At 39.9% G+C, this 27,200-nt stretch overlaps 6 protein-coding genes across 6 annotated transcripts in view; 3 read left to right on the top strand and 3 right to left on the bottom strand.

Annotated features, from left to right (window-relative positions):
• Nucleotides 1-145: 145 nt before the first annotated feature.
• Nucleotides 146-1,997, top strand: MELLADRAFT_57333 (uncharacterized protein; the record flags this gene model as incomplete). Its single annotated transcript, XM_007415156.1, has 5 exons — nucleotides 146-544; nucleotides 623-788; nucleotides 859-1,280; nucleotides 1,523-1,690; nucleotides 1,760-1,997. Coding segments are annotated over 3 exons (640 nt in total), but the record flags the coding sequence as incomplete, so codon positions are not given.
• A 10,027-nt stretch (nucleotides 1,998-12,024) lies between these two features.
• On the bottom strand, nucleotides 12,025-12,791 carry MELLADRAFT_66930 (uncharacterized protein; the record flags this gene model as incomplete). Its single annotated transcript, XM_007415040.1, has 2 exons — nucleotides 12,025-12,435; nucleotides 12,522-12,791. The coding sequence occupies 2 exons, from the start codon at nucleotides 12,789-12,791 to the stop codon at nucleotides 12,025-12,027; spliced, it is 681 nt and encodes a 226-aa protein (XP_007415102.1).
• Nucleotides 12,792-13,574: 783 nt separating this feature from the next.
• Nucleotides 13,575-15,298, top strand: MELLADRAFT_75587 (uncharacterized protein; the record flags this gene model as incomplete). The annotated part of the gene is made up of 7 exons (XM_007415157.1): nucleotides 13,575-13,872; nucleotides 13,981-14,111; nucleotides 14,187-14,256; nucleotides 14,338-14,419; nucleotides 14,530-14,608; nucleotides 14,746-14,770; nucleotides 14,868-15,298. The coding sequence occupies 7 exons, from the start codon at nucleotides 13,721-13,723 to the stop codon at nucleotides 14,929-14,931; spliced, it is 603 nt and encodes a 200-aa protein (XP_007415219.1).
• Nucleotides 15,299-22,458: 7,160 nt separating this feature from the next.
• MELLADRAFT_110840 (uncharacterized protein) lies at nucleotides 22,459-23,056 on the top strand (the record flags this gene model as incomplete). The annotated part of the gene is made up of 4 exons (XM_007415158.1): nucleotides 22,459-22,461; nucleotides 22,553-22,619; nucleotides 22,719-22,771; nucleotides 22,856-23,056. The coding sequence occupies 4 exons, from the start codon at nucleotides 22,459-22,461 to the stop codon at nucleotides 23,054-23,056; spliced, it is 324 nt and encodes a 107-aa protein (XP_007415220.1).
• Nucleotides 23,057-23,574: 518 nt separating this feature from the next.
• MELLADRAFT_66928 (uncharacterized protein) lies at nucleotides 23,575-25,257 on the bottom strand (the record flags this gene model as incomplete). The annotated part of the gene is made up of 5 exons (XM_007415039.1): nucleotides 23,575-24,591; nucleotides 24,661-24,768; nucleotides 24,856-24,961; nucleotides 25,033-25,125; nucleotides 25,217-25,257. 5 exons carry the CDS (start codon nucleotides 25,255-25,257, stop codon nucleotides 23,575-23,577), a joined length of 1,365 nt encoding a protein of 454 aa, XP_007415101.1.
• Nucleotides 25,258-26,446: 1,189 nt separating this feature from the next.
• Nucleotides 26,447-27,200, bottom strand: part of MELLADRAFT_110838 (uncharacterized protein) — a gene marked incomplete at both ends in the record, with an annotated part of 950 nt that continues 196 nt past the window's right edge. Inside the window, 2 exons of the mRNA XM_007415038.1 lie at nucleotides 26,447-26,487; nucleotides 26,695-27,153. Coding sequence (XP_007415100.1) covers nucleotides 26,447-26,487; nucleotides 26,695-27,153 — 500 coding nt within the window. The remainder of the gene's footprint in view (nucleotides 26,488-26,694; nucleotides 27,154-27,200) is intronic.

Genomic DNA, 27,200 nt, shown 5'->3' with positions numbered 1-27,200 from the left:
GGATAAAATTCCATGATCGAGTTTTAGACAAGGGAGGTATAAACCCATAACTCAAAGTCAGAGTTTTGCGGGAGGAGAATTTCGAGTTGTACCACACAACCTCAAATTCTCACGATACCTCACTTAGGCTAAAGACACAAAGATTCAAATCCGATTCTCAGGGTCGAGGATCTTCAAAAACTATTTTCTTTTAATTTATCTCATAGCGCACACAGATGCCAAAGCTTGCAGAAGACATACAGACCACAAAAGAAAAACTAGAAGCAGCAGGAGTCTTAATGAAGAAAAAGAGTCAAGGTGAAGTATCGAGTGCAACAACGAGAAGCCAGTCAAGGAACAGGACGGGGGTGGTAGGAGAAGGAGGACCAAGTACGAGCAACGGAACAACAGGAACCGGTGGCACGGAACGACCAGAAGGAGAAGACGTAGACAGGGAACCAGCTTCACCGCCATCAGTAGGACAACCTGGAAGAGACGTACCCCCGGACAGAAGTGAGGAAGGAGAAGAGAGGGAAGATGAAGGAGACGACAACAGAGAAGGTGGCTTGGGAGCGGAAGGAGAGAGTGAGTACTTTAGCTAATTTTACCCCACCACAAGTATAGATCTCCTCTGAGCACACACCTTTCAATATCCTCGAAAGTGTATCTCCCTGCTCAGCGCTCTCGAAGGCATATCTTCCCGCCCAATACTCTCGAAGGCATATCTTCCCAACCCCACATCTTGGGGGGCATCCGCGCCCACACCTCCTTCCTCGTCATCCATGTCAAATTTCCTATCCCCGATTATCCTGGAGAGGCAGAAGGTAGTCGTGAGAAAGTACAGAGAGGTACGGAGAGGGAAGAGATAAGATGACGTACAGAGAGGGAGTACGAGATAGCAGATCCAGAGGGGCAAGGCCTAAGAGATTCTGAGAGAGGAGACAGCAGAGAGGCACTGGTGGAACGGGGGTGATACCTGACCAGTTTTTTGGAGAGAGAGATCGTGTGGAGAGACACAGAGCTGATGGCGTGATACTTTGGGAAATCATGTAGAACCGTATGAAGAGATGACGCCGAGAGAGAAGTGGTGGCAGGCGATAGGTTTTGCGCTGGACACGGAACAGGACGTGTTCGCGGCAGAGATGCTGAAAGGTTTCAACCTGATGTACGGAGGAGAAGAGGCAGAGGGGGCGAAGAGACCTAACGCAAAGAGAGCCGGGTCACCGCTGAGGAGGCGAGACGAGCGACCAAGGACCGAGTTGTTAATCATTGGTGATGATGGAGAAGAAGAAGTAGACGAGCTGGAAGAGGAAAACAATGATGGTCAGGAGAAGAAAAGAGGGAGAGGGAGAGATAGAGAGATACCAGAGCAGAGGAAAGATGCGAAGCAGAGAAAGGAGGTAGAGGCAGAAGTAGGAGAAGAGGATGAGGAGGGAGAAGGGGGAGACGAAGGAGATGGTGAGCAGTGCCGTACATAAGAGAGAGAGAAGAAGTAAGCTAACATGGTGACGAGAATCCAGAGACGGAAGGGGGAATCACGTACCGGATCGGTAAACCCCTGAGCGGCTTGACTTTGATGCCACTTACGCCCTATTTCGAGAACCGAGTGAAGACGCTGAAGGCATACGTGCCGATGACAGTTTTTGATGCGGGGTGGATCAAAAGAGACCACAGGGCGGCGGGTACGAAAAAGGTGAAGACGCTGAAAGAACTTCAGGAAGACGATTCGTCAGCCACCTACTCAGGCCTGAAACCGAACAAGGAATTGCTCATGACGTACGGATCATGGATAGACGCCATAGACTTGTTTATCAAGTATTTAGAGGAAGAATATGACCGGCCAAAGGCAGCGAAGATGTTCACAAAACATAAGGAGAACGTGGTAAAGGTGAAGAAGTTGACGAAGTGCTGGATGGTAGCGTTGCGATATGACATGAAGGTTAGGTTGATTGTGATGAAGGTGAAGAAAGTGAAAGGGAAGAGGGTGATGGAAGACGCAGGGTTTCTGCACGACGACCTGTTGAGAGAGGCGAAAGAGGATGCGGAAGCGAAAGGAGAGAGACGTTTCACGGACAACCCGTACGTAGCGGGAGGAGGAAAAGAAATGATTGACCCGGTTACAGGTCTAGCGAGAACCTATGGGTCAGGAGTAGGCAGCGCGAACACTTCGTGGGTAGGGTATGCAGGAATTGATGGTACGAGCGCGGTTAATAGAGGTGAGTAAAGCGGAAGAACGGAGAGAGAATACGAGACTTACGTTTCTACATTTGCGTTAACACCCACGTCTAGGAGGAGGACGAGGTAGAGGCAGAAGCCTGTTAAGAGGGAGCATCCGAGGCAATCGAGGAGTAGCGAGAGGAAATGGTTGGGTACAAGGCAGAGGCGCAGGCTGGTGGGCCATGAGAAGAGGACAGAGCAGCAGTGGAGGCGGAGCTGGGGAGGCAGCAACAAAAGAGTGAGTCAGTCCGGGATGGTAGTAGGATGTTAACAGGAGTTGTAGACGAAAAATGTCCCATGTGTAATGACAAACCTTTCCTTGTTAATGAAAAACCCCCTTTCGTGCGAATCCCCTAAGTTCCAACCAATGTAGTTCGCGTAATGTGAGATCATTGAGGTCAATGTTCCCGAGAGCGGGAGCCGGAGACAAGGAAAGAGAGACGAAGAGAGAGGCGGACGAGAGAAAACTGAGAAGAGAAGGAGGAGCAGAAAGAAAGGAGGCGTCGAATCTAGAGGAACAAAGAAAAACAGATGCAACCACAAGCTCAAGAGGACAACCGGTGATAAAGGAGAGTGAGTTAGGGGAGGAGATGGAAGTAGACAAGTCAGAATTAGTGGGAGAAGGAAGTTTGAGAGACGAGTTTGGTCTGGAAACTTTTGACCTGGATTATGAAGGGACAGTGGAGCCGGAAGAAGAGGATGTCGTAGATGTGCATAGTAGGCCAGAGGGGGAGGAGCATGACTACCCGGTGTGTAGAGAATGGCCGGAAAGGGTGGAATGTGAAATGGACATCGTCGAGTGGGAAAGGCAGTTGAGAAAGTGGGGCTTGATGGGTGAACACGGTTATGTCGTAAAAGGATTCAGGGAAGGGTTCCATCAGGGTATCTCAGAGCATGATCTCGGAGACATAGCATACTACCCGCCCCCCAATCACACGACGTCTAGAGCGGATTCGGAAGAAATCAGGGAGAAGCTGAAGAAGGAGTTAAAGGCAGGAAGGATGAGGGGGCCGTTCAGAGAGGAGGAGGTTTTTAAGAGGATAGGTTTCTTCCGTACAAGTCCCATGGGGATGGTCACAAACGGGGACGGCACGACAAGGGTGATAAACGACCTGTCGTACCCGAAAAGAGACAAGAAGGTGGTGTCAGTAAATTCTTTAGTAGACAAAAGAGATTTTGAGACGAGTTGGGATGATTTCAATAAGGTAGCAAACTTCTTCAGCAAACTTACGGTGGAGGTCGAGCTGGGAATTTTCGACTGGGAAAAGGCTTACCGCCAGATCCCGACGATGCCCAACCAATGGAGGTACTTGATGATACGCACACCAGACGGGTGGATCCTGATAGACTTGAGGGTGACATTCGGAGGTGTAGCAGGATGTGGGAGCTTCGGAGGACCAGCAGACGCCTGGAGGGCGATTATGAAGGCACGTTTCGGTTTCGTAGAAGTCTTCAGATGGGTCAATGACAACCTGTTTGTAAGGCTGAAGGAAGAGGGGAAGATGGTGTCGATGGAGGAGGTAGTTGAAGCTAGCGCAGAGCTGGGTGTGAAGACAAACAAGGGGAAATACTCGGAATTTGGCGAGGAGCAGAGATATATTGGTTTTATATGGAACGGGAGAGAAAGGTTGGTGCGGCTACCAGAATCGAAAAAGCAAGAGAGAATTGGACAAGTAAAACATGCGTTAGATAAGAAGGAACCGCACACGTTCAAAGAAATTGAGAAACTCACCGGAAGACTGGTACATGTGACATACATGCTGCCACACATGACACTACAAGAAAGATAATATTTTCTGGGCAGAAAATTAAATTATTGATACACAAAAATATTGAGAGGCCAGGAGGAGAGCAAAAAATGAATAAAAATATGGATCTTGTTCCCTGCGTTGAGAACTTCACTCTGCATATTTTCCATATTTTTACAGTCCATATTGATAAGTGTACTAACAATAACCCTTCACAATCATCCAATTACAACCTGTAACAAGCACTGAAATTTGGCTAATCAGTGTTTAAAGAAACTTTTGATTTCTGAAAATACTCATAACTTTTTCAATTCCGGTCCAAAACGCTTGATTTTGGGTGCATTGGTAAGCTGGAATTGTCCTCCAAATAGTTCATAATAGGACCACACAGCATGCTGGTCTGCTAAAAAAGATATCATCTTTTTTATACATTTGTACATACAGATCCATAGAATGATTGTCATACTAGCTACATAGTTCTTGATCTTAAGAAAGTTCGAGAGGAAGAGTTCAGCTTTCTAATGCACTTAAAAACGAGTGTTTGGAGGCAGATTTGACAAAGTTATAGGTGTTTTCAGAAATCAAAAGTTTCTCTAAACACTAATGAGCCAAATTTCAGTGCTTGTTACAGGTTGTAATTGGATGATTATGAAGGTTTATTGTTAGTACACTTATCAATACGGACTGTAAAAATATGGAAAAATATGGAGAGTGAAGCTCTCACCCCAGGGAACAAGATGCATATTTTTATTTATTTTTTGCCCTTCTCCTGGCCTCTCAATATTTTTGTGTATCAATAATTTAATTTTCTGCCCAGAAAATATTATATTTCGTGTAGTGTGAGATGTTTTTGTATGTCGTTACACAGTCTAAAAGTGTCATGGGTAAACAAGTTGGCGATTCGGAGGCTACCGGAGGCGGTAAGAACAGACCTGAGGGAATGGGTGGAAGTGTTAGAGGGTTTTGATAACCACAAGCTGATCCCGAAAAGAGGCGTTGAGAACGTGGGATGGGTCGGAGACGCATCGACCGGATACGGTATAGGTGTGATAGTCGGGAGATTTTGGACGCAACTGAAATACAAAGAAGGATGGAACGAGAGAGACGAGAGTGGTGTGAAGCGAGGCATAGCCTGGGCAGAGACTGTTGCGGTGCGGATCGGTCTAGAGATGGTAAAGACGTTGTTCGAAACCAAAGGGAGGAGATTCCTAGCAATAACGGACAACACTGGAACAGAGGCAGTCATCAGAAACAAGAAGTCACGGGATAGATCGGTAAACGAAGAATGGAAGAAGCTGCAGAAACGTCTGACTTACCTAGGCTGTGAGCTAGAGGAGAGACACGTCGCATCAGGAGATAATAACGCGGATGCATTGTTGAGGGGAGAGAGAGGAAACAAGTCGATCTTCTTCTACCTCAAACCAGAATTACCGCCAGACCTAGTCCCCCTCCTCGAATACGAAGCGAGAAATGACGAAGAACTCAGGAGCCAAGAAGGTGAAGATAGAGGGAAGCGAAAAACAGAAGGAGACGATAACGGAACACTTGGTGAAAGGGGCGTGGCAGCCGGGAACGTTGAAAGGTTATAGTAGCGCAGTTCAGAAGTTCAAGGCGTATATTGAGAGCACGGGAAGACAATTTAGGAGCGAGGAACCAATGGAAGTAAGCGAAGTGTACGGTTTTATTGTGTGGGCAGGTCCGTCAGAGGTGGGAAAGGAGTCAGGACCCGGAAGAGAGTTGAAATCCAAGACGATCGCAAAGTATTTAGCTGGTTTAAAGGCTTGGCATATGGCAAAACATCATACGGAGCCAAATCTGGATAGGACGATGGTGGATTGGCTTCTGAAAGCAACGGACAGAGCGGCGGAGAAGAGAGAGTTGAAAGAAGGGATGAACCCGGGACGAGAGAAAAAGCCAATCACGGTACAAGACTTATTTGAAATGGTGTCAGCGATGCACGGGAAGTCACCACAGCACGAGCTTGCGATGACGATAGCCCTGGTAGCTTTCTGGGGTATGGCCAGACTAGGTGAGCTGCTGAGGGAAAGCGTGGAGGAAGGAGCAATCACTGCAGAGGATGTGTCCTTCGAGAGAGGGAGAAGAGGGAGGATCGCGGTGATAAAGTTGAGGATGGCGAAGACTGCAAAGCCTGGAGAGCCACAATTTATTAGGTGAGCACAGATGCTAACGAAGTATGGATTGGAGCTGATGAAATATGAGATGAGGGGATGCAGGCTCCACGAACAACATTCGGTGCTGGATCCGGTATCGGCGATGGTGAGGTTATTAGCAGAAGAACATTACACGAGGAAGAAGGGGGACACTTTATTCTCAACGGTCATAGAAGGAGAAAGACAAACTCTAACGAAGTTAAGGTTTATCAAGATGATGGAGGCGGTGTGGGGAGTGAACGGAGTAAAGAGAGGAGCTTGGTCGGGACATTCATTTCGTGTAGGTGGCGCGTCCCTAAGGTTCAATATGGGATGGGACAGGGAGAAGATAAAGGAAGCTATTAGATGGAAGTCGGATGTGATAGATTGTTATTTGAAAAGGTGCACAGAGGAGGAAAAAGAAAGAACAAAACAGTTCCTGTGGCTGATTGACAGAAGAAATTAAGATAAGGAAATGTATATAGAAGAAGCAGAATGAAACAAAAGGAAATAAAGAGAGGTGTTGATCTGTGTGTACGTGTGAGACTAAAAGCGGAAGGCAAGAGCCCGCGCGAGTTGTGGGTTGCTCAACAAGTTGAGACTCTCACGAGCCTCGCCTGGAGGGATGTGTGAGAAACCCACAAAAGGATCGGCAGAGTGGCGGGGAGGGATCGGCTTGACGTCAGCGGTAATTATACCAAGACGCAAACAGAGCGGATCCCCGCCCGGGCTCCCCCAAATAGACTTCAACCTCAGCCATAAGAATGAGCCGAGGTTGAAGATCAAAACCTGAATATGAAAATATAAGCATATAAACAAGTTTTGATTTAATGTATATCTTATTAACGAAACAGAGTTAATAGATATACATAAAACTTCTTACCATACGAGTAAGAAACTCAGAGAATGGATTGTGAATCTTAACTAAGGCACAACTTAGGATAAAATTCCATGATTGAGTTTTAGACAAGGGAGGTATAAACCCATAACTCAAAGTCAGAGTTTTGCGGGAGGAGAATTTTGAGTTGTACCACACAACCTCAAATTCTCACGATACCTCACTTAGGCTAAAGACACGAAGATTCAAATCCGATTCTCAGGGTCGAGGATCTTCAAAAATTCCACCCACCTACCCAGCTGGGCGCAGGATCGGCTTGACGTCAGCGGTAATTATACCGAGACGCAAACAGAGCGGATCCCCGCCCGGGCTCCCCCAAATAGACTTCAACCTCAGCCATAAGAATGAGCCGAGGTTGAAGATCAAAACCTGAATATGAAAACATAAGCATATAAACAAGTTTTGATTTAATGTATATCTTATTAACAAAACAGAGTTAATAGATATACATAAAACTTCTTACCATACGAGTAAGAAACTCAGAGAATGGATTGGTTGTCATCATAAATCATGTGTGAATCACATTCAAGGACGAAAAAACTATTTCAATTGATCTTTATTTCTATGTTTGTTTTTCCTAGAATAAAATTTTAACAAGAGTAATAAAGGTCAATCAGGAAGTTGGTGATGACCTTGCATGGATATTCTCACAAAGAAATTGAATGCCAGATGTGTAATGAGGAGTGGATGATCAGGGTCAAGAAGTTCTTTTTCCTCAACTACTGGTCTATATATAAGTGTGGACAGTGCCCACCTGCACTACAGTGTAAGTTCAACATTCCAAACTTGGGAACAATACTGTTACAGTCACATCCAGTTTTTCAATTATCAGAATGTGTCCAGACCCTGTTAAATGTAATTCAATCATGTAGCAGTCATCAAAAAGCGAGCTGTATTGAAGAATACTGGACCCATCAATTAGTAGCTCATCCAAGCAAAGCCTGACAATGTCACACACATAATCACATTGCATCACAACCGGAAGCTTGAACTTGCCTCAAGGTAATGAATCATCAAAGTCTTGAATTTCATCTTTGACTATGATTTTTGTTTTTTTGAACCCACAAAAACTGGTGAATGTGATCAATTCTGTTACTGAGACCACTTTGTCTTGGTTCTCACACATGCCATCATAGCAACAACACTTAGTGAAATAACAATCAAGGTATACAAATATGGTTCTGGAGATTTGCTGAAGGGTTTTCCCAGAACACCAGAAACTTTTTTTGGTTGTGTTCTGATGTTATGGTGTTCTGAAGCTTTGAATAACCAACACTGTGTATTTTCCAGAACACCAGGAGGCTTCTGGTGTTCTGGAAAAACTTGTCTGGAAATCTCCAGAACAATATTTGTATACCCTAAATTAGCATACACATTCAAAGTTGGGTATACCACTGCTCAAAGCGGGTGGAATTGTTTGCCTTGTAAAAAGGGCAAGCAAAATCATTAACAAGTCCCATTTGTTCAGCTCGAGGGGAAGTAGTGCTGATGGTGTCCTGCTAGTTAAATGGTTGAGTGAAGCTACCAACCAGCCACTAATACTGTGCGTAACAGTATTTACATGGAATCAAATTTGAGGCGGGTAAGAAGGGGGAAGATGATATGACTGACGTTGTTATCAGCATCAGATGTAATTTTGACACATAAAGCTTGAAGAGTGGTGTTAGTGTAAATGGCAGCCAAGCCCTTTGGAACATTCTGAGACTTGGTGGACTGTTGAGCGCTGAAATCAAGGGTTGTTTTCAGAACAGTTTGGAGGCAGTCGGGCTTGGCTTTGCCACCAAGGAAGTGGAGCATGTCATCCATAATCAGGTGGGCCTCCACCCCTTAGCACGCCTTGAACCTTGGGTTGCATTTACAAAGAGACTGGAAGAAATAAATCCCTTCCCTGAGCAGCGCGCCAGAGCAAAAGGCCCCGCGCAAAGCGTCCAAGCAGGTCTAAGCATCTCATCTCGGGTCGCCGGAGGGCGGATTAGACACTCCAAGTAGCTCCAAGTTCGCTCATTTGGAATGCTTGAATTCCAAATCCAAGGATATCTCTAACAGTTTTATCAGCTTTCAAACCCACTTGTGATGTTATATGTTTACCAAACATCTTTTGATGATTTTCTAGAGACTGCGGACTAATTATGTGTGATTTTTTTTCGCGGATTGGCTTCATGCCTGATCGTATCAAGATCTGATGGTATAGTTTTCGGATCTTCATTTGATTAAAAGTATTTTGTTTTTTTGAAACAATATTCAGAATGATATAAGTGTTAACATCCGCACTCGTTTGCGGTTGTTAATTTGGTCACGTGCGGTAACAAACACAACATTAAGTAAAAAGTTACTTAACTCAACCAAATTTCGCACTCGTTTGCATTAGCAGCGCTGTAACTTTTATAACTTTACAGATAGTGCATGTACTCCGCACCGGTTGTGCAGTAAGGTAAAGTTTTAATTTTTTGAGTACACATCACCTGCTTTCATGGCCAGTTTTCATGTGATAGAGGCACTGTTCTCTTCTTTGCACTAAGATACTAATACTCCATCTACACATGAAGACCCGATATCATCCTGTTCATCTACTCGATCGATAGATCTTAATTTAAAATTACAAATTTAACATGAGTTTGTTCAGATCTTAATACATGAATTCCAATTAAAAAACAAAGGCTTTACTACATCGAGAAAGCTTTTAATGAGTCTGAATACACATAATGATCTTGTAAAAGATTTAAAGAATTTAAAACTAGGAAATAAAAATCCAAACTTCAATTTTTAATTTGTATCACTTGATCCTAAAAGTCCTCCAATGATTGGTCTTTTAATGTTGATTTTCTTAAATATTGACCTCTACATAGCTATATGAATCTAGACATCTTTCATTTTCATCTGAATGGTTTGGAGTCGAGTTCAAGATGGTTGATTGACTTATTTCAATTGAAGACATCGATCGGTGTCGAACGTTCTCGAGTTGATTCATGCAACTGTAAGGCTTGGAATTCATCGTGTGTGAGTGGTGAAAAGGAGATATTGGTTGTTGACTTTGGTGTTGGAGGTCTGGTTGAGTTTTGTTTTTGGAGTCGAGTTGCCGGGAACAAGTCGTGATGTGTGATACCGCATGCGTTAGCCAATTGGTAAATTTACCGATTCGCTAACGCAAAATGACCGAAAATTAACTACCGCGGGGCTAATTTTTCACCGGTGTGGAAAAGACCCCGCGTTTGCGGTAAATTTAACCTTACCGCACCCGACTTACCGCACGAGTGCGGATGCTCTAAGGATATGAAATGTATATAAAATTTGAACACTGATACATACACATTGGATGAGGATAGAATGATCAATAAGCTTCTCAAAGTCGGTCCCATTTCTCTATAGACATGAACAAGTGATCAGTTAGAGGGAACCACTGTGTGTACTGCAAAAAAAAATATTTACTCCTTGGGCATCATAATGCTTAAGCCAAAAGTTTTGAATCTCAAGCCATAAATCATTCCCAATGAAATGATCCGGCCACAGATCCGAAGGTATGAGAAGCGAATGTTTAATGACTTTTGCTAATGGAGTGGGTAGATCTTGTTCTACAAGTAGGATAAAGCGAGTGAGGTATAGCGCATACCGTGGAAGCCCTTTGGTTCCGTGAGCCATTAGCGCCCACAACCGATAGATGACAAAAAGTCGTCCTACATCTCCTGCTTGCATTGCCTCACCAGCTTCAATTACCGTACCAAAATCCCGAATTCGCAGGCGCAAATTTTGAAGATAGATTTTTGAATGGGGAAGACTGGAACTTGAGACGTTGTTTGTTGAACAAAAAAGGTCAAAACATTTGTCAATCACGCTTTGTGCAACCCCTTCCTCAGCCAAGTCAATTGGTTTTCCCCATGTGTCAATAATGTGCCTGTTGAAATGAATGATCAAGGACATTTAGTTACCACATCACTTCACAGAGATGATAATCCAAATACATTACCTAAGACACGCAACTAAAGTTGCTGAGTGAGACTTATGAATCACTTGCAACACAGTTCCGAAGTCCATATTGCAAGGCAACTTGCTTTTCAACCCACCCAGAGATTGCCAAGTCTTCCACACACCCGTATCTTTCCGATTGTGAGGATCACCCCAATGGTGTGCAAGGAGACATTGTGCAACATTCCATTGAATGTGAGCAACTCCCGGAACCGTGATGACATTTTGAAGACTTTCTGATTTGACACCGGCAGGATTTCGTTTCTTCCGAAGACTTTCAACATTTTGGCAAGTACCTAAATCACCCTGAAGAATTTGTATGTATTTGGCCATTGAATCCACGGACATACCACACTGCTCAGCTAGATGCTTGAAAACTTGAGAAACTCCTTCGGCCGAGTTATCAGGAGCATCTATCAGTGAAAAAAGGAATTGTTTTGCATTATGACAAGGAATTTTTTCAATTTCCGGGGGAGAAGTAGTCATTCTGGTTTTAGGCTGTTGACCCGGCTTGATTATGTATTTATACATAGCTCGAGTAAGCTGAGTCTTCAGAGTGACATTCCAATGGTTGACATCGTCGGCTTTGGGTCGAAATTGTTCAAATTTTACCGGTATATTTTTGGCCAAAGACGTAGCTTTCAGGAAAGCTTCCAGTTCATAGCTTGAGCTATCTCCTTGAATTTCCTTCACCAAATAATCCGGGAGAAAATGAAAATAACCCCATGTACCATGGAATAGATGACTAGAAGCTTCAACTCTAAAATGATGAACTCTTTGTAAAATATCAAAATTATCAATACACAGTAACAGCCGTAAAGTATAGGTGCCAGACATAAGCCTTCTCAAAACGGATTGATGTGATTGTTGAAGAGATGCAAATGCCCGGTTGGCTGTTCTACAACTTGTGCTGATTCCCAGAGTGTGTAGGAATTTGAAAACCCTGGATGATACCCCAGTGGCAGCAAATGTCAGGGCATTGTGCAGCTGCAAGCCGTTTGCACGACGGTTGCACACAAACATAACCATAGAACAGATGGTGGTGGAGACCTACATAAGCAAGTTTAGTCCGTCAAAAGTCAGCCTCTTGACAATTTGAAAAATTATTACTACTGACCAGTGAAGCTCGGTTACGTGTCTTGGCACCAGAATCTTCCTCTGGTATGTATTCAATATTGTCGAGCTCGGGACATTCCACATCTATGTCCTCTTCAGTACTGGAATCAAAATCTGGTACACGTCTGTTGTTCTCCATGTTGTCCCATACATCAAAACTTGGGCCACCAGTGGTTAACATTGCCCGAGTTGATATAGCATTTGATAACTGATTGTACACTAGGGCATATAAAAATGGCATATCACTTTGGATGTGTGCATCCCGTGCCTCCATCTGTTTCGTGTCCAAGAAGTCAGGTTCTACTTTATTAGAACTAAAATATGATTGTGGCTTTGATTCCAAATCACTCGTGATGCACTCCTGTGCCTGATCAAACAAAACCAGATATCAGCGGTCAGGCTTGATTGAATGAATGAAGCTCATAATCATCAACAGCCTCAATCTTGACTTACCTCCGCAAGAATAAAAGCTCTCCATAATTCCAAGCTTTCTGACTTGTATTTTGCAATATTTTTGATACTATGAAGTATCTCCAAGGTAGAAGCCCATCCGGTAACACCCCATCGCCCACGCCTATGTTTAAGTACCTCGTCATTGGATGTTAAGAAGGCGTGAATTACCTCTTTTGGGGTTACACCACTACCCTCCAACGATTGGCACCACTTGAGCGCCAATAAGTCAATATGACGACGTGAGCGTATACTGGATTGATGAGAAGACATTTCGGACAAGGATGGTTTTCAAAAAGCAAGACCTCCCAATTTATTGCTCCTTTGCTGACTCTTTAACTCATTCTCAGTCATGTGGAGGCTGACAGAGACTAACTTGCAGTTGACAAGCGTCAAAAAGCTTTCTCTAGTGCATTATTAGAAAGTCGCTTGTGGCGGAGTCACACTAGTTTTGTTGACTCGTCCATCCGAGATAAATCACGCTCAACTACATAGTATTTACATAATAATCTACAGTACTCACAACATAAGGATGTCCAAAACAATTGGGTGTTTTTGTCACAGGCAGAAACTAGCGTACAAAAAGTAACCAAACAGACCACAATACAGGCCGGTGTTGTAAGAATGTTGAAGCCACATTTTTGGCTGCATCAAGTGGTTTGTCTACCATCTGAGGATATGAGGATGTGTAGAACAAAAATATGAACAACTTTGCCTGCAAGGTAAAGTTGTGTTTATCAGTGAGGCAAGCGGGAAAAAGCGAAAAACTACATAAGTGGACTTAACTCGTGGAGTCTCCGTGCCAGGAAATCACGATTAGTCCCAAGCCCCTCTGCGAGGCGCGCGGACGGGGCCGCGCAGAGAGGGCTTGTTCAAGCTAAGATAACGCATTCACAGCGGAACTTGTCCCAAGAGGGGTTGGCGCTGTTGGTCTACAATATGTATGTAATGCCCTACGGTCTTCTCCAGAACCATCCGAAGCCGAGGAAGTTTACCCCCTGGTAGCCCCTGGTGTACGTTGTGCCTCCTCCGGAAAACTTATATGTAAAGTATAATCAAGAAAAGAAATCCAATCACATCGAACTTGAATCAAAACTACAAATTAGAGTTTCGTCCCAAGAAAACACAAAGCCCGCATACAAAAAACGAAATTCACGAGAAGTACCAACAAGATAGTCAAGAAGAATACATCGAATACAAAAATGAGCGAAATTAAAATAGCGGATTCAGATCAATTAATCGATTCAAATCATATAGAAAAAGTTAGTACGATTGGAGTATTTGATTCGGAAGGATCTAAAAGACCATTTGGAGAATTAATCAGACATGGAACTAAGATTGTAATCTTCATAAGGTAAAATAAACAACCTTGAATTATTTTACAAACCCAAAAAATCAATCGCTTTCTATATTGATTGATTGACTGATTCTTTTTTCTTGTTTTGTTTTTGAAAACACATAGACATTTTAATTGTGGTTTTTGTCAAGATTATCTCATCGCAATTAAAGATAAAATGAGTAAAGAAAAATTAGGAGATCGAGAAATAATCGTTATAGGATGTGGAGATTGGTCAATCATAAAACCATACAAAGGTGAGTCTATCAAACAAACCCTCGTTACAAACCATCAAAAGAACTTACAGAAAAATTGATTTTGATCTTTTTTAGAATTGTTGGATTATCCATTTGAAATTTATTCAGATGATACTCGTCAATTGTTTGATGAATTAGGTATGATGTAAGTGAATTCCATAATCTTCAACTTTCAAATGCTCCATGAGGAAAAACTGATTCTAAATCCACCATTTTCGAAAAACAGCTGTAATTTATCCACAGGGGATGAAAAGCTTCATGGCCATTATAGTCAAGGAGTAGTTGCGACTGTGCTACATAGTATAGCAGTAAGCTTTGTATAATCCTCAACTTTCGGAACACCCCCTTTATTTTTCCTTTCTTCACGAAAACGTCAAAACTTATATCTTTTTTGGCTTTATTCATGGGTTTTGTTTAGAATGGTTGGAGAATGGGGATTAAAACTTTTTTACAAAGTGGTAAGATTTCTCAATTAGGTGGCGAGTTTATTTTCAAAGGTAAGAGTTTTCAAATCTGATAACCCTCTTTACTACTTAATATAATGGAAGAAACACCAAAAATCTAGAAACCAAAACTGAGTTTTGATCTTTTTATTAAAAATCTTTTGTCTTTCTTTAAAATCATTTTAATTTAGATAATGAATGTAAATTCGCACACAGGTAAGTTACCCTTTATACACCTTCTTTTCATTTCCAGTTCATTATAATTTTCTTGTTCTGATTGACATTTTTTTGGTTTTTACAATTTAAAAAATAGGATGCAAAATACACGAGATCATGTAGAGCCAGAAGATCTAGAGAAATTGATCTTACGATTTTAGGCCCTGTTTGGTATAACTTACAAAAACTGGGAGAAATTATTCAAAAATAATCTATTTTCTACTTTTTCAAACTCGTTTGTATGTTATCACTTTTGCCCCTCTTTTCATAATCCATTTTCCAACGGAAAATCTATTTTTTTGGTCAATAATGTGGTATTTTGAAAGCTTCTCAGGAGCAGTTTTCAAGTCCAATAATCTGTTACAAACCCCCAAAGAAGTGTCCAAGATTGGGACTCCATCAGATCAATCTTAATTTCTCTCCTCATTTGAGCCAGTACAAAATGTTCTCTGGGTGCTTGACAATCTAAACTGTGCACCTCACCTTTGCAACTCTTGTTTTGCAATTCCAAATTACCTTTTCTTATTTCTTATTGCCTGTCCCTAGACTTTGGGCTTTCAAATTTGACTTCTGAATCTTCTTTTCAACAAAAGAGGGACAATATCAAAACTCAACTGTGATACTCAATTATCAAAACAAAGCACAGAAATACTGGTGCCAACCACTTCAAAAGTATTGAAGATTGTGTTGTCATCTAGTATCAGTGGTATGCCACATCTCAATATAATGACCTCTGATATATCAAAAGTGCAATTTGTTTGTGGATGGTCACATGTGCAGAGGGTTTGATAGACTCATAGAGGCTCTAGTTTGTTCATAAAGATGATCAAAGGTGCACTTTTTTACTTTACAACCTTGACATAGTGGATATAATCCCATCCAAGGAGTTCTGTCATGTTCTGTCTCTTGATGTTGTATGTTGAGGATGATTGAATCCCCATTGTCTAAAATCATAACAATAATAGATTATGTATATGATTCATGGTGAATGGTAGTACATTTGAAACACCATCAATTGATGTTTGCTTTGAACACCAGTTTAATAAAATAAGGGGAGGGATAATTCTACACACACCCATTTTCACTTGATTATGTGGTGTAAAAAATGGTGCAAAATTCTCGTCACATTGGTTTAAGTTGAATTTTACACCCAATCAGAACCAATACCGGAACCGCTCCGATACGATACCAATTTCACCCTATCCTTGTATCGGAGCGGTATGGCCGCTATGATCACTCCGATATCACTCCGATATCTTTTTGTAAAAAAACTCTGCCAAGATATCGGAGCGGTAAAACCGCTCCGATACGCTATATAGCGGCGATATGGCTTGAAAAAACAAATAAAAAATAAATTACAAAAAAAACCTATAACCTTGATATAGTATGACTTGGTTTTTGGAGTAGTGACTGATCAGCTAAAAGACAATTGGTAAAACAGTCTAACAGAGGTGAAGATGAATGCGGAGAGGTGTTGAGAGGGACTTGCCAAAGAGGAATGAATGTTTTTGATTGGACGATGCGAGATCGAGGCCAGGTTGAAATGAATAGGTTTCAAGAACCTCCGAATTGCTTGATTGATTGAACTGAGATTCGGATTGCCATGAGAATTGCACATCCCAAGATAATGATGCAAAAGTTGCCAGCTTAATAGAATGATTTGTAATCTGTGACTTGGACAAGATAAAGTTAAATATGTCTGTTGCTCAAGTTTAAATAACTGAAGTTCTAATGAGATAAGTTCTTGAAATGATAGTCGATTAACACTCAATGGTCCTATTTGAGTATTCATCCTGGAAGCTTGTGAGAATTGTGAAATTGGGTCTGGTAATCGATCGGTGGCGAAGATGTTTGCTGATTCAAATAGTTGTTTCCAAGGATAGTTTGATGAGTTTTTAGCCAGTTTGAGTAATTTGATGGCGTTTTGAAGTTGAGATTGAATTGGTTTTTGTTCATGATGATGATAGTCTGAATGAAAGTTGATTGAGAATGGATTAATCAGCATCTTAACTTTCTTTTTATGGTTCTGATTGAGAATAAATTGAGTGCTTCGTTTGCAGACCATTGTTCTCCCTTTTCAATGACTGTTTTCATCAATCATTCACCCAATTCATTCCATTCCTCGCATTTTGTTTCTTCATTTAAGCTTTGGACATCTTCAACTTCAACTGGACGTTCTTGTTGTTCTTGAGTATTCTGTAATAATATTGTTGATTCGTTAGCTAATAGGTAAACAAAGTTGAGTTTTGAGATGCCGAGCAGGGTATGGTTTTGTCCGATATATTCCAATATATATCAGATAAAACTCGGACCCAGCCGGTATTGGAGCGGTCACTCCAATACCTGATTTTCAACATCTGGATGGCGGAGCGGAGCCACCGCTATATATAGTGGTGAATATAGCGGTCTCAAAACCGCTTCGATACCGCTCCAATACCGCTAAAAGTTGCGGAGCGGTTCCGGTGTTGTCAGAACTTTTTCAGTTGGTGTAAAAAATCTCTCAAAAAGTTTTCAGCCAGCCACAATATTCAATGTTTCTGGTGTAATAGTTTGGGTGTCAAGATCTTTTTATGCAAGGTCAATTGGAATTTCACACCATATATTTTTTGCACCCAATTTTTCTGTAATTTTATATTTGAATCATATTTACAAAGCCTGCACCTCAGAAGTCACAAGTAAACCATCAAAACAGAACATTACATGCACAAGCAATTACATCAGCAGAAGGGGTACAATTACATCTGCAGGATATTGAGACACAAAAAAAGTACAATGCTGAAATTTTGGGAAAAATAGAATTGAGGAAAAGAGACGGAGAGAGAGACAAAGAGAATGGGAGGAAGATAGTATATAAACAGGATGCTCAAGGAGCATAAGAGAAAACCAAAGGGTAATATCACCAAGTTTTTGCTTTTTTGGATGACTTGTGCTTTGCTGCAGTAGTGTTGTGCTTGTCTTCTGCAAAAAATTTTGGTGTAGTGACTGTTGCCACAGCAGTTCTGCCTTTCCTTCTTTGATTTCTTCTGGCTACTGATACAGGATAGAGAATCAGAAAGAACCTAATAATGCAGTAGTTAAAAAATATGCAATGTGCCTGGCTTTACATTTCTGGTTCTTATTTCTTTGGCAGCAGCATTGGGTACCTTTACACTACACCAAATCAATAATTTACCGTGGAGTTTAGAAAAGTAAAAATGTAGAAAATTTTCAGCAATGCGTGAGAGGTTAGAAAAATTTGATGAAATTATGGTTTAATTGCCTGTGGTGTCCCATCATTCTTCACATTTTTTCATATTTTTACCTGCAGTTTTGAAGATGTTGCAAAGAAAAATGATTTGGGGTATATCTTGTCAGAAACTCAGATTTTGTCCAAAACTACCAAGGCTTGGGCAGAAACTTTTGAGCACTCACAAATACAACAATTTTCCTGCCATAAATTTGGCAGTTGCAAATTATGAAAGCCACACACTGGGTCTACAGTTTTGATTTGAATGCTAAAACCATTACAGCAATGTTTTATAAGCTTTTCTAGCTTTGCTGATGAGGACCGTGATTGCCGCGCTTTCTGTGTTGTTGGACACACACCACTCATTAAAATGTGTATGTGGTAGAATAAACATGTAGCATTCAAAATGTGGAGACATTACAGATTTTGATGCACATTTGACAATTATGTTGCTCCCACAAGGTTAATGCCTCAATGACTGCCAGTTTTGGACATAAACTGAGTTTCTGACCTGATATACACTGCTGCCCTAAAAATCTGAAAAAATATGCAAAATGATGGGCACACATGGGGGGACGCATCCCTTATTTTTCCACATTTTTCTGACCCCTTCCACCTTGTGTATAATTTTCTATGTTGTCTTAATTTCCTAAACTCAGCGGTAAATTTTCAATCTGGCGTAGTGTTAACTTTAACTAGATCTTGGATTAAGAGGGTCTTTCTGTTGTGCACTCATCCATGTCATCTTCAGTAGGACTGCTTGGCAGAAGTGAACCTTCTTTAGTTGGTTGGTAGATCAAAATTTCTGTGAAAACTTTTATGAAAGGAAGACCTCCCCCAAAAGGTGCTGAGTCTGGGGGTAGGGAGAAGGGAATTGATGGATTATGATTGGGAAAAGTCTTCATCAATTCAGATATTGAGTCTTTGATTTGATTCCATTTGGCTTCAAAAGGTACATGTCTGTACATAGCACACCCAGCTGGTTTGAGGAGCTGGCCCAGAAATTGTGCAAACATTGGGAGCCAAGAGTTGGGCTATCCCATTGTTGAAATCTTTTTCAATATGCCAGACTCCCAGTATACTTCCAACCAACTGCACCACTTTGCACCAATAGTGGTCATTTCCCAAATAGCCATGAGTAAACATCACATAGTGAGGCTCACCAATTGAAATTTGTGCTGGCCAGTTGGTTTCACACATGAAACTTGCGCGCATGTCAGGATACAATCCAACTACTCGATCTAACAAAAAATATAAATGCATTGGTGCTGAAGAGGGTTCCATGATCTTGATTTGACTACATCTATCCATTAAATTGGGATTCAGAGGATGGGCTATGGTCAGCACCTGCAACATACCATGAGTCCTGTTTGAGTGAAGATTTCATTGCTTGTCCATTTGTACAACAATAATCCAAGGTCAGGATATGGGAGGGTGGCTTGTTTGAATTTTTTGGTGGTAATGTGAGAGACAGGGTTGATCACTGTTGTGGTCATATTATGGTCTGGGTCTACAGGACATATCAAAGTCTTGGTGTACAAGATTCCAAAAAGTGGTTTGAGTTTTTCTGAGTCAACAGTTTTTCCATGAAACAGTCAGCAGAAGAAAACACATTCAAATTGAAAGAATGCTCTGCTACAATTAAGATGGAAGTGTGCAATGCATTCTGCCCTTCACTCCAGTGACAAAACTTCCTCATTGTACATCATGTGAGTTTGATGTATGAAATTTCAGAGGCAAGATGGGATTCTAGGAAAAGCAAGTTTCTTGAGACCCTCTTGGTCTACAAACCTTAACAATATTCTACCATCAAAAAGCCAAACACCAATCTCTTACCAAGGAAGCACAAAAGAAAGATAAAAAACATGCTCAATTGATGTCTAAAAGTATTTCAAGAGATAGATTAGAGATATTCTTGAAATAATGCCTCCTGTCTCTGATCACCAAGACATATGTTGCCCATAGCTGTATAATTCTCAGCTATGTCTTTTGGAGGTTTCTCTTGATGTCAATCCCAATCTTGAAGTAGGCCTCTTTCCCAGTTGCCATTTTTCACAAAGTGGTGTACCACACAGCATGTGGCAAGCCACTTTGTGAGGTGCATAGCAGACCCTGGAGTCTTTATAACAATTCAAGCCTCTTTACAGTACTAAGTCCCACCTTTTCACATGATTTTGGTGTGTTTTGCTGCTATTCAAGCCATACTAAACTCAAAGTTGAAGTGTTGCTGTGGACATTCAAGCTTCTTATTTCCTGGCTTTTTGAAAGCAGGAATAATTTGCTTTAAAGTACTGTAGCCTGAGTCAGCTAACAGATAATTTCCTGGACTAAAATGAATTGCATTTTTTTTGTAAAACTGAACAAGATATCAGTAACTTATCCAAAGCATAAAACCAAAATGAAACAATAAAATCAATTTTAACTCAGTTGATTTTAGGAATTGTTGATTGTGTGTTCATGATGAGCATGTATGATCCCTCTACAATGATCATATATGATTGAAGAATTTGCCAAATAATTAGCCTTTGGGCAATGATAGTCCTTGCTGTTCTTCTGGGATGCATAGGCTAGTGTTATGAGGGTCCCATTGATTACACCCAAGCAGTTCTTGAAAAAAGAATTTCCTCCTATCTCAGCGCTGATGAGCTCTTGTTAATACGTTGAAATGTATAGCCTCTGACAACCCCTTCTAAAGACAGTCATCAGTACGCAATGAACTCAATCAATTCAAGTGAATTTAGTCTCCCCTACCATTTTGAATAATTTAACAAAGAATTGACACCACCCCCTGTTTGCAGACAGTCCAAAGTTAGCCAAGGTAATCAAGAGCCACCATGCAACTGGAGCTTACAGGCAGGTCAGATTGTTATGGAAGATAGTATTGGAATTTGGTAGTGATGTCATGTACAAGGGCCAGGGCCATGAAGGTTTCATTTAAAATGTGGGCCTATCAGAGATTCACAACAATGCAAAAAAACAGCATATTTGAAACTGAAGTAAGAAAACTCAATTTATGTACCACAACACTCTACTGCCAATCAGTATTATAGAACTGAATTCACCAAATCATCCCTACTTCTTGCAATGGCTTGAGAGACAATTGAGCCTAGGACCCAGATACCCTTTTCCTTTGAGCAAGCTTTCTTTAATCCAAATGCCACAATTGTGAGTGTTGCTTTGTCCTCTGTGGAACAATACTTGCATGGTGTATGGAATGGTGCTGCATTGAAAGTATTTTCTAAAACTAAGTGACACGCCATCAAAAGGAGGTGGTCTTGTTCACTTGTATCTTCATCCAAGTCAAGCTGATTCAAGGATACTGACTGTTGCAAAGATTGTAGTGAACCCGGTGGGGCTCTTGTGTGATTGGTGATACCTGTTGGCCAAAGATACTACTTCAATTGCAAAGAAACACTCCAAGCAGGCCAAGACATGGGAGGGCGAGGTTTGGCATTTGTGCTGGTAGAGCATTAACAGGTATATTTTGGTAGTGGTAGAGAACAAGTGAGTGGGTGATTCAAATCTGGATGCTTGGGTCTGACACTAGTTGACTTCTTAACCCAGTATAGCCAGTACGGTCAAGAATTTGAACAGTGGGTAATCTAATAATTTTTAATATATTGTTCAAAAATCCAAAAGTCCTTACAAAACAGGACCTGATTAATCCTAGATATTTCTCTTTTGTTTTCCTTTCTATCAATTTAGGGGAAAAAATCCATTTGGTTCTCTTATTTTTCATTTGAGTTTTGTGTGAATACTCTGGTTCTATTTCTTTCTTTTTAATGGTTGTTATTCTAAATCATATGTATAAATCAAATTCAAGGAAGAAGAAAAAACACTATTTTGATTGAAATTAATTTCTTGGTTTGGTTTTCCTGTTTGATCAGGTTTCTCTTTTCTATTTTTTTATTGGATATGCTTATTTGGATATAGGGTGAAGGATAACTTGTTACGTAATCATTTGTATAAAGTATCCTTTAGATTTGAATCTATTTAAGCTCTTTATGAGATGAAACAAAGAAGGTAAGTTGATCATGATGAATGAAAGTTGATGAAGAATATAAATCCGTCAATTTTACCAATGATCAGCTCAAAGAAATTCCATTTCAAGATGATACTTAACCAAACCAAGTTATTTTCAAAAAAAAAAAAGATGAAACAAGGTGAGATGAGATTGAATCAAAACGCTTGAAACCTTCAAGCCATTCGAATTCCAAACCATTGCCTGGTCAAACCATCTTCGACAACACACTTAAGTCGTTAAGTACACCTAACACGTTTAAGTCCTCGAGGTTTTCACCTTTAAACTCTCTCTCTCTCTCTTCTCTCTTTCTCTCTCCATCTCTTCGTAACCAAACCAATTCAACACTGCCACATCACATCCACTCAATCTCAAGTTCATCATCAACCCATCAACTCCAATCTAACCAACCCGTATCCCTCATAAAACCTCATTCATCAAATGGTAAACCTCTCAAAAAACCCCAATCCCAACCCAAACCCAAACCCAAATCCAAACCGAAATAAAAACTAATCTTTTTCTTTTCTTTTAATAGTGTTTCTTTATCCCATTACAATTCGGTTGTCCAACCAAAATCTCACAAGTAGAGGACCAAAAGAGTGGTAAATCCAAATCCCATACTCTCCCTCTCTGTTCCATAAACCTCACCTAAAAGCAACCCAAAAAAAGTTTAATATTGATTATTTTGAATTTTTTAATAGATATCAGAATTTGTCCTCAGTGTCATAATGGTTCAGTATACACATGTAAAACAGTAAGCCCAATCCAATCCAATCGCATCCAATCCAACCCAAACCTAACTAATCTTGAATATGTGTTTTTTCGTTTTTTCCAATAGAGAACATGGTTTGAATTTTGTTTTGTACCATTGATCCCATTCAAATCAAAACAAATATGGTTATGTAGTATATGTAGATGGCAAGCCATCAAAGATGAAAATCCGGATAATGGACCTCCCAAAGTTCCGGGAAATCCTACTAATAATAATACTTATCAAACTCAAGTTCCTATGAATTTAGGATCTAAACCTACTACTTAATTTGTTTTTTGGATAGCTTTTCCTTTTTTGTTGGTTTGTTTTTTGGATTTGTTTTTTTGGATTTTTTGGATTTCTCATGAAGATCGTTGTTCTTTTCTTTTCACTGTTCTTTGGATCATGCTTAGAATTTAATTTAATTTATCTTTTAAAACAAAACAAAAAACAAGAAACATACTTTCATTCTCATCTTCTGCAAAGATCAAAAACCATTAATATTTTCTCTGAACATCTTTTTGATCATTCCTCTTTCCAAACTAGCTTTGGTGAGTACATATAATCTTTGAGAAATTGTGCCAATCTCGTGTGTTTCTTGTTTTTTGATTTGTTTTTGATTTCAATTAAAAAGATATCTAAAAACATCCAACATCTCCAAAAATCTAATTCTCAACAAACGATAAGCTCTCCAACCTCCAAAAAAAACAAGAAAAGACAATTAAATTCTACAAACCTATTATACATTCCTAAAAAAACGCATGCCCAAGAAAGACCCAAAGATGATCATAAAGCCAAAGACGTAATCATAACCAAATCAAATCTTCATGATCCATCCCATGAATCCCAACCCTTCCAGACCCCAAGCCAACTCCAGCTCTCGTAACAGAAACTTTCCTACCATTCGCACTACCAGGAGTAATCCAACTTCTACCAATCCCTGTAATTTCTCCTTTCCCTTTCTTTTCCTTTCCTTTTAGCTTTCCTTTTCCTTCAACTTTGCGATTTTGATGATCATCAGGAATAGTAATCAAAGGAACTAAATTCAAAACACTTTGGTATCTTCTTCTAATAAATCTATGGGTCAATCTTCTGGGTCCGTTCTTTAGATTTATAGTGTCTTCTTTCGGTTGAAGTCTTGATCTTTTGGGTAATAATGATTCGATCGGATCGTGTGAATGGTTCAGTGGTGTGGGTGAAAAAGGATGTGAGGTTGGTAATTTGTTGGGAATCCGATTTTCATTTGGGATAGGTCTGATTGGATTCAATCGGTTTGGAGTTGGATTTGGATTTGAAGATAGGTTTGATGAAAAAGAGTATCGAGGTGTACCGGAGTTTCCTTTGATGGACGATTGTGCAATCAACTCTTGTAACATCTTGGACGATTCTTTCAAAATTTCAACCGATAAGTCAGTTCCAAACTCATCCAGAATCCTTTTAGAAACTTCTTCAAACGTTTCAACCTTTCGAATCTTTTCATCCTGAATAACTCCTAAAGGAGCCCCAATCAATCCATCAATCCATTTCTTTTTCAATTTGTTTCGATGATTAATTTGTCTTGAAGAACACATGATGCCCATCCCATTAGATTTACCTAGATGAGTTAAATCAGGTTGGAATTCGGTTGGTAAATCTGACCATACAGTCGTGATGATCGAAGTAGGTGAAATGGATTGTAAATCAACTTGACTTGGAATCGTTCTTAACTGATTAGACTGTGAACTGGTGATTAATTTGGTTAAGATAGGTGGATAAATTGGAAATCGGGTTTCTGGATACCTTAAACTTTTGGGAATTTGTTGAACTGATGGTATTAAATATGGCTGTTAAACAAATCATTTAGTTTGACTTTGGTTTTGGTTTTTGGGTTTGAGTTGGAAATCTTATCTTACATTTATAAACTTTTCTCTTCTTTCTCCTTTTCTTGCAAACGCTTCTTTAAGTAAATCTTCAAACATTAATAAATGTCCAGAATTAGCTGCTGCTACTTTCAATCTAATCTTCATCCAAAATCAAAAACCAAAACAAGTTCATCAGGTTTAGGTTTTTCATTTGGATTAAGAAATTCGATCAAATCACTTACTTACAGTTTCTAAAAAATGAATCGATTTGAGTATTCTACTTTGAACTCTTTTCGGATGATTCCCATATGGTCTTTTACATCTTTTATGCAATAAATTCAAAAGATAAGATCTACAATATATTTTTTCATTGAAATTGATTAGTTTTTTCTTGGTTTGATTTAATAAGAAGTTCAGATGTACCTTGTGATTTTGTCTGGAAACTTTCTGATTTCTCGTAAGTAAGATCTAATGAATGGGAAATGAATCGGATTTAAATTAGTGGTCATCTTGAGTCTGATGGTGGTTTCATGAAATGCATTCCAACGAGAAATGGATTGGCTTTTGGTTTGAGTGAGACGAATGCCTTTTGTATTCCCATACATACCTGCCGATTTCATAACCCATGATATTCATACATTCATCCATCATTTGATCTTGTTTGGTCGTATATGATGTAGATTGGATCAATTCTAAATCTCCTGAAACTTCAACTTATGAAAACATTGTTAATCGTACTTCAAGCTCTGCTCAATCTAAAACCATTGATTCCTTTTTCTTACATCCTACCATTCACTCTTTCAGGATGTATTTAGATTAATTTCTTGAGATATAATCATTTTTGATCAAGATTAAAAACGACACTCAAAGAAAACAATCGGTTTTAGGATAAATAAACAATTTAAGATTTTCTAAAGTTGTGAAAAATTCCATTTAAATTCATTCAAATTATAATACGAATGAAAATAAACTCAAAATTATACATACATAGAGACTCAAGAAGAATGATCAAAAGTTTGGGTGAAAATTTTGAAGAGAGTTAAATCAAATCGATTTAGTGATAGAAATATATATTTTAATTCAAATTCTGTTAGATGTTTTGCTTTTTTTGTTGCATATTTGATAAGTTTTATAATATTTTGTCTATGAATTTCGAATCTTATATATCAAGTTTGAAAAAATCTCGACAAGAATAGATGTGTAAAAGTGTAGAACCAGAGGTGATGTAAATAAATGTTTATAGCCGGTGAGCCAGTTTATATATACAAATGATATAGTTTTTAATTGAGGAGTATCAAATCTTGGGTAGATTAAATATGACTATCTCTTTGAGAGGGAATCGTGTCCAAGTCCGGAAGTCTTCAAATGTACATATTGAAACGGCAAGGGTTACAAGAAGATCAGATTTGAATGAACAGACTCGATAGATGCGATGCCTATTCAGTGATTAGCATCTTATTTCAAGGGGGGATGGTCCTACTTCAAAAACACTAAAGTGACGTTTTTCAAGGTTTGGGTCAAAAAGGCGCGATAAGCTCATTTATTTCTCAAGTAAACGAGAGGTCAAGGTCGGTCCATTCATTATTTGAAATCTCATCTCAATGGTCACATCAAAAGAAACGAACAGATAAAGCAAACCAACTCCGTTTGAAAGATAAATTTTTTCTTGTTTAAATAAAAGAATCAAAAATATTTATTCGCAAATATCAAAGAGTTATGAGTTCAAAAAAATGAAAAAAAAATCACAGAAGGAACGTATTAAAAGTGTATCACTGAAATATTTAGATCTTTTTTATACCTTTTGGATGTCCTTCTACAAACAGATTTGATATTCGTCTTAGTCTCCTTCGATAGGGGTAGCAATTGAGGCTTCAAGCACTGTTTGAATGGAAGAAGGATCAGTAAGATGTAATGTTCAGATGATCAAAGATCGATTGACTTACTTTTTTTATCAAGTCCGATATCCAGTTATACCTCCAAGGAAACCAAAAAAAAAAAAGAAACGCGCCAAAAATAAAGTCTTATTTGAACTTTTTTTTAAATAAGATCAATCAGAATGAAAAGCACTCAAGTCCCATTCGGAACTTTCATCAGCAAGCGCCAGCTCTTGATCTCTAAAGTTCAGTAAAGCTTGAGCGATTTGAGAAGCAGAGAAATCAGAGTCTTTGGGTTGAGAACTTTGAGTGGGTTGAATGAAATGTTGATGATGAGTAGGAATGTAACCGTTTTCAAAGATCACTGCATTACGTCTTCGTCGAGTGGGGGATGTACCACGAACAACTGAAGGAAGTCCGTCTTCCACAAAGATGGCGTTGCGATTGCCAGTCAAGACCGCATTACGTCTTCTTTTAGCAGGAGATGAAGCAGAAGGAATGGAAGAAACGGAAGGAGAGGAAGAAACGGAAGGAGCAGAAGGAAGAGAAGGAGCAGAAGGAGCAGAAGGAGTAGGAGTAAGAGAAGGAATAGCAGGAGCAGAAGCCAGACCATGTCCTAATAAAACGGCATTGCGTTTTCGAGAACGTTGAATGAACGTTTGATCGAATTCTAGAGGAGGATGTTCAGGAGAGATAGGAGTGCTCTGGAGAACATCG

This window comes from Melampsora larici-populina (genome assembly GCF_000204055.1).
Source record: "Melampsora larici-populina 98AG31 unplaced genomic scaffold MELLAscaffold_48, whole genome shotgun sequence".
In the NCBI taxonomy this organism is placed as follows: Eukaryota; Fungi; Basidiomycota; class Pucciniomycetes; order Pucciniales; family Melampsoraceae; genus Melampsora; species Melampsora laricis-populina.
Note: the sequence above shows the minus strand (reverse complement) of the source record. Positions and strands in the feature narration are given on the sequence as shown.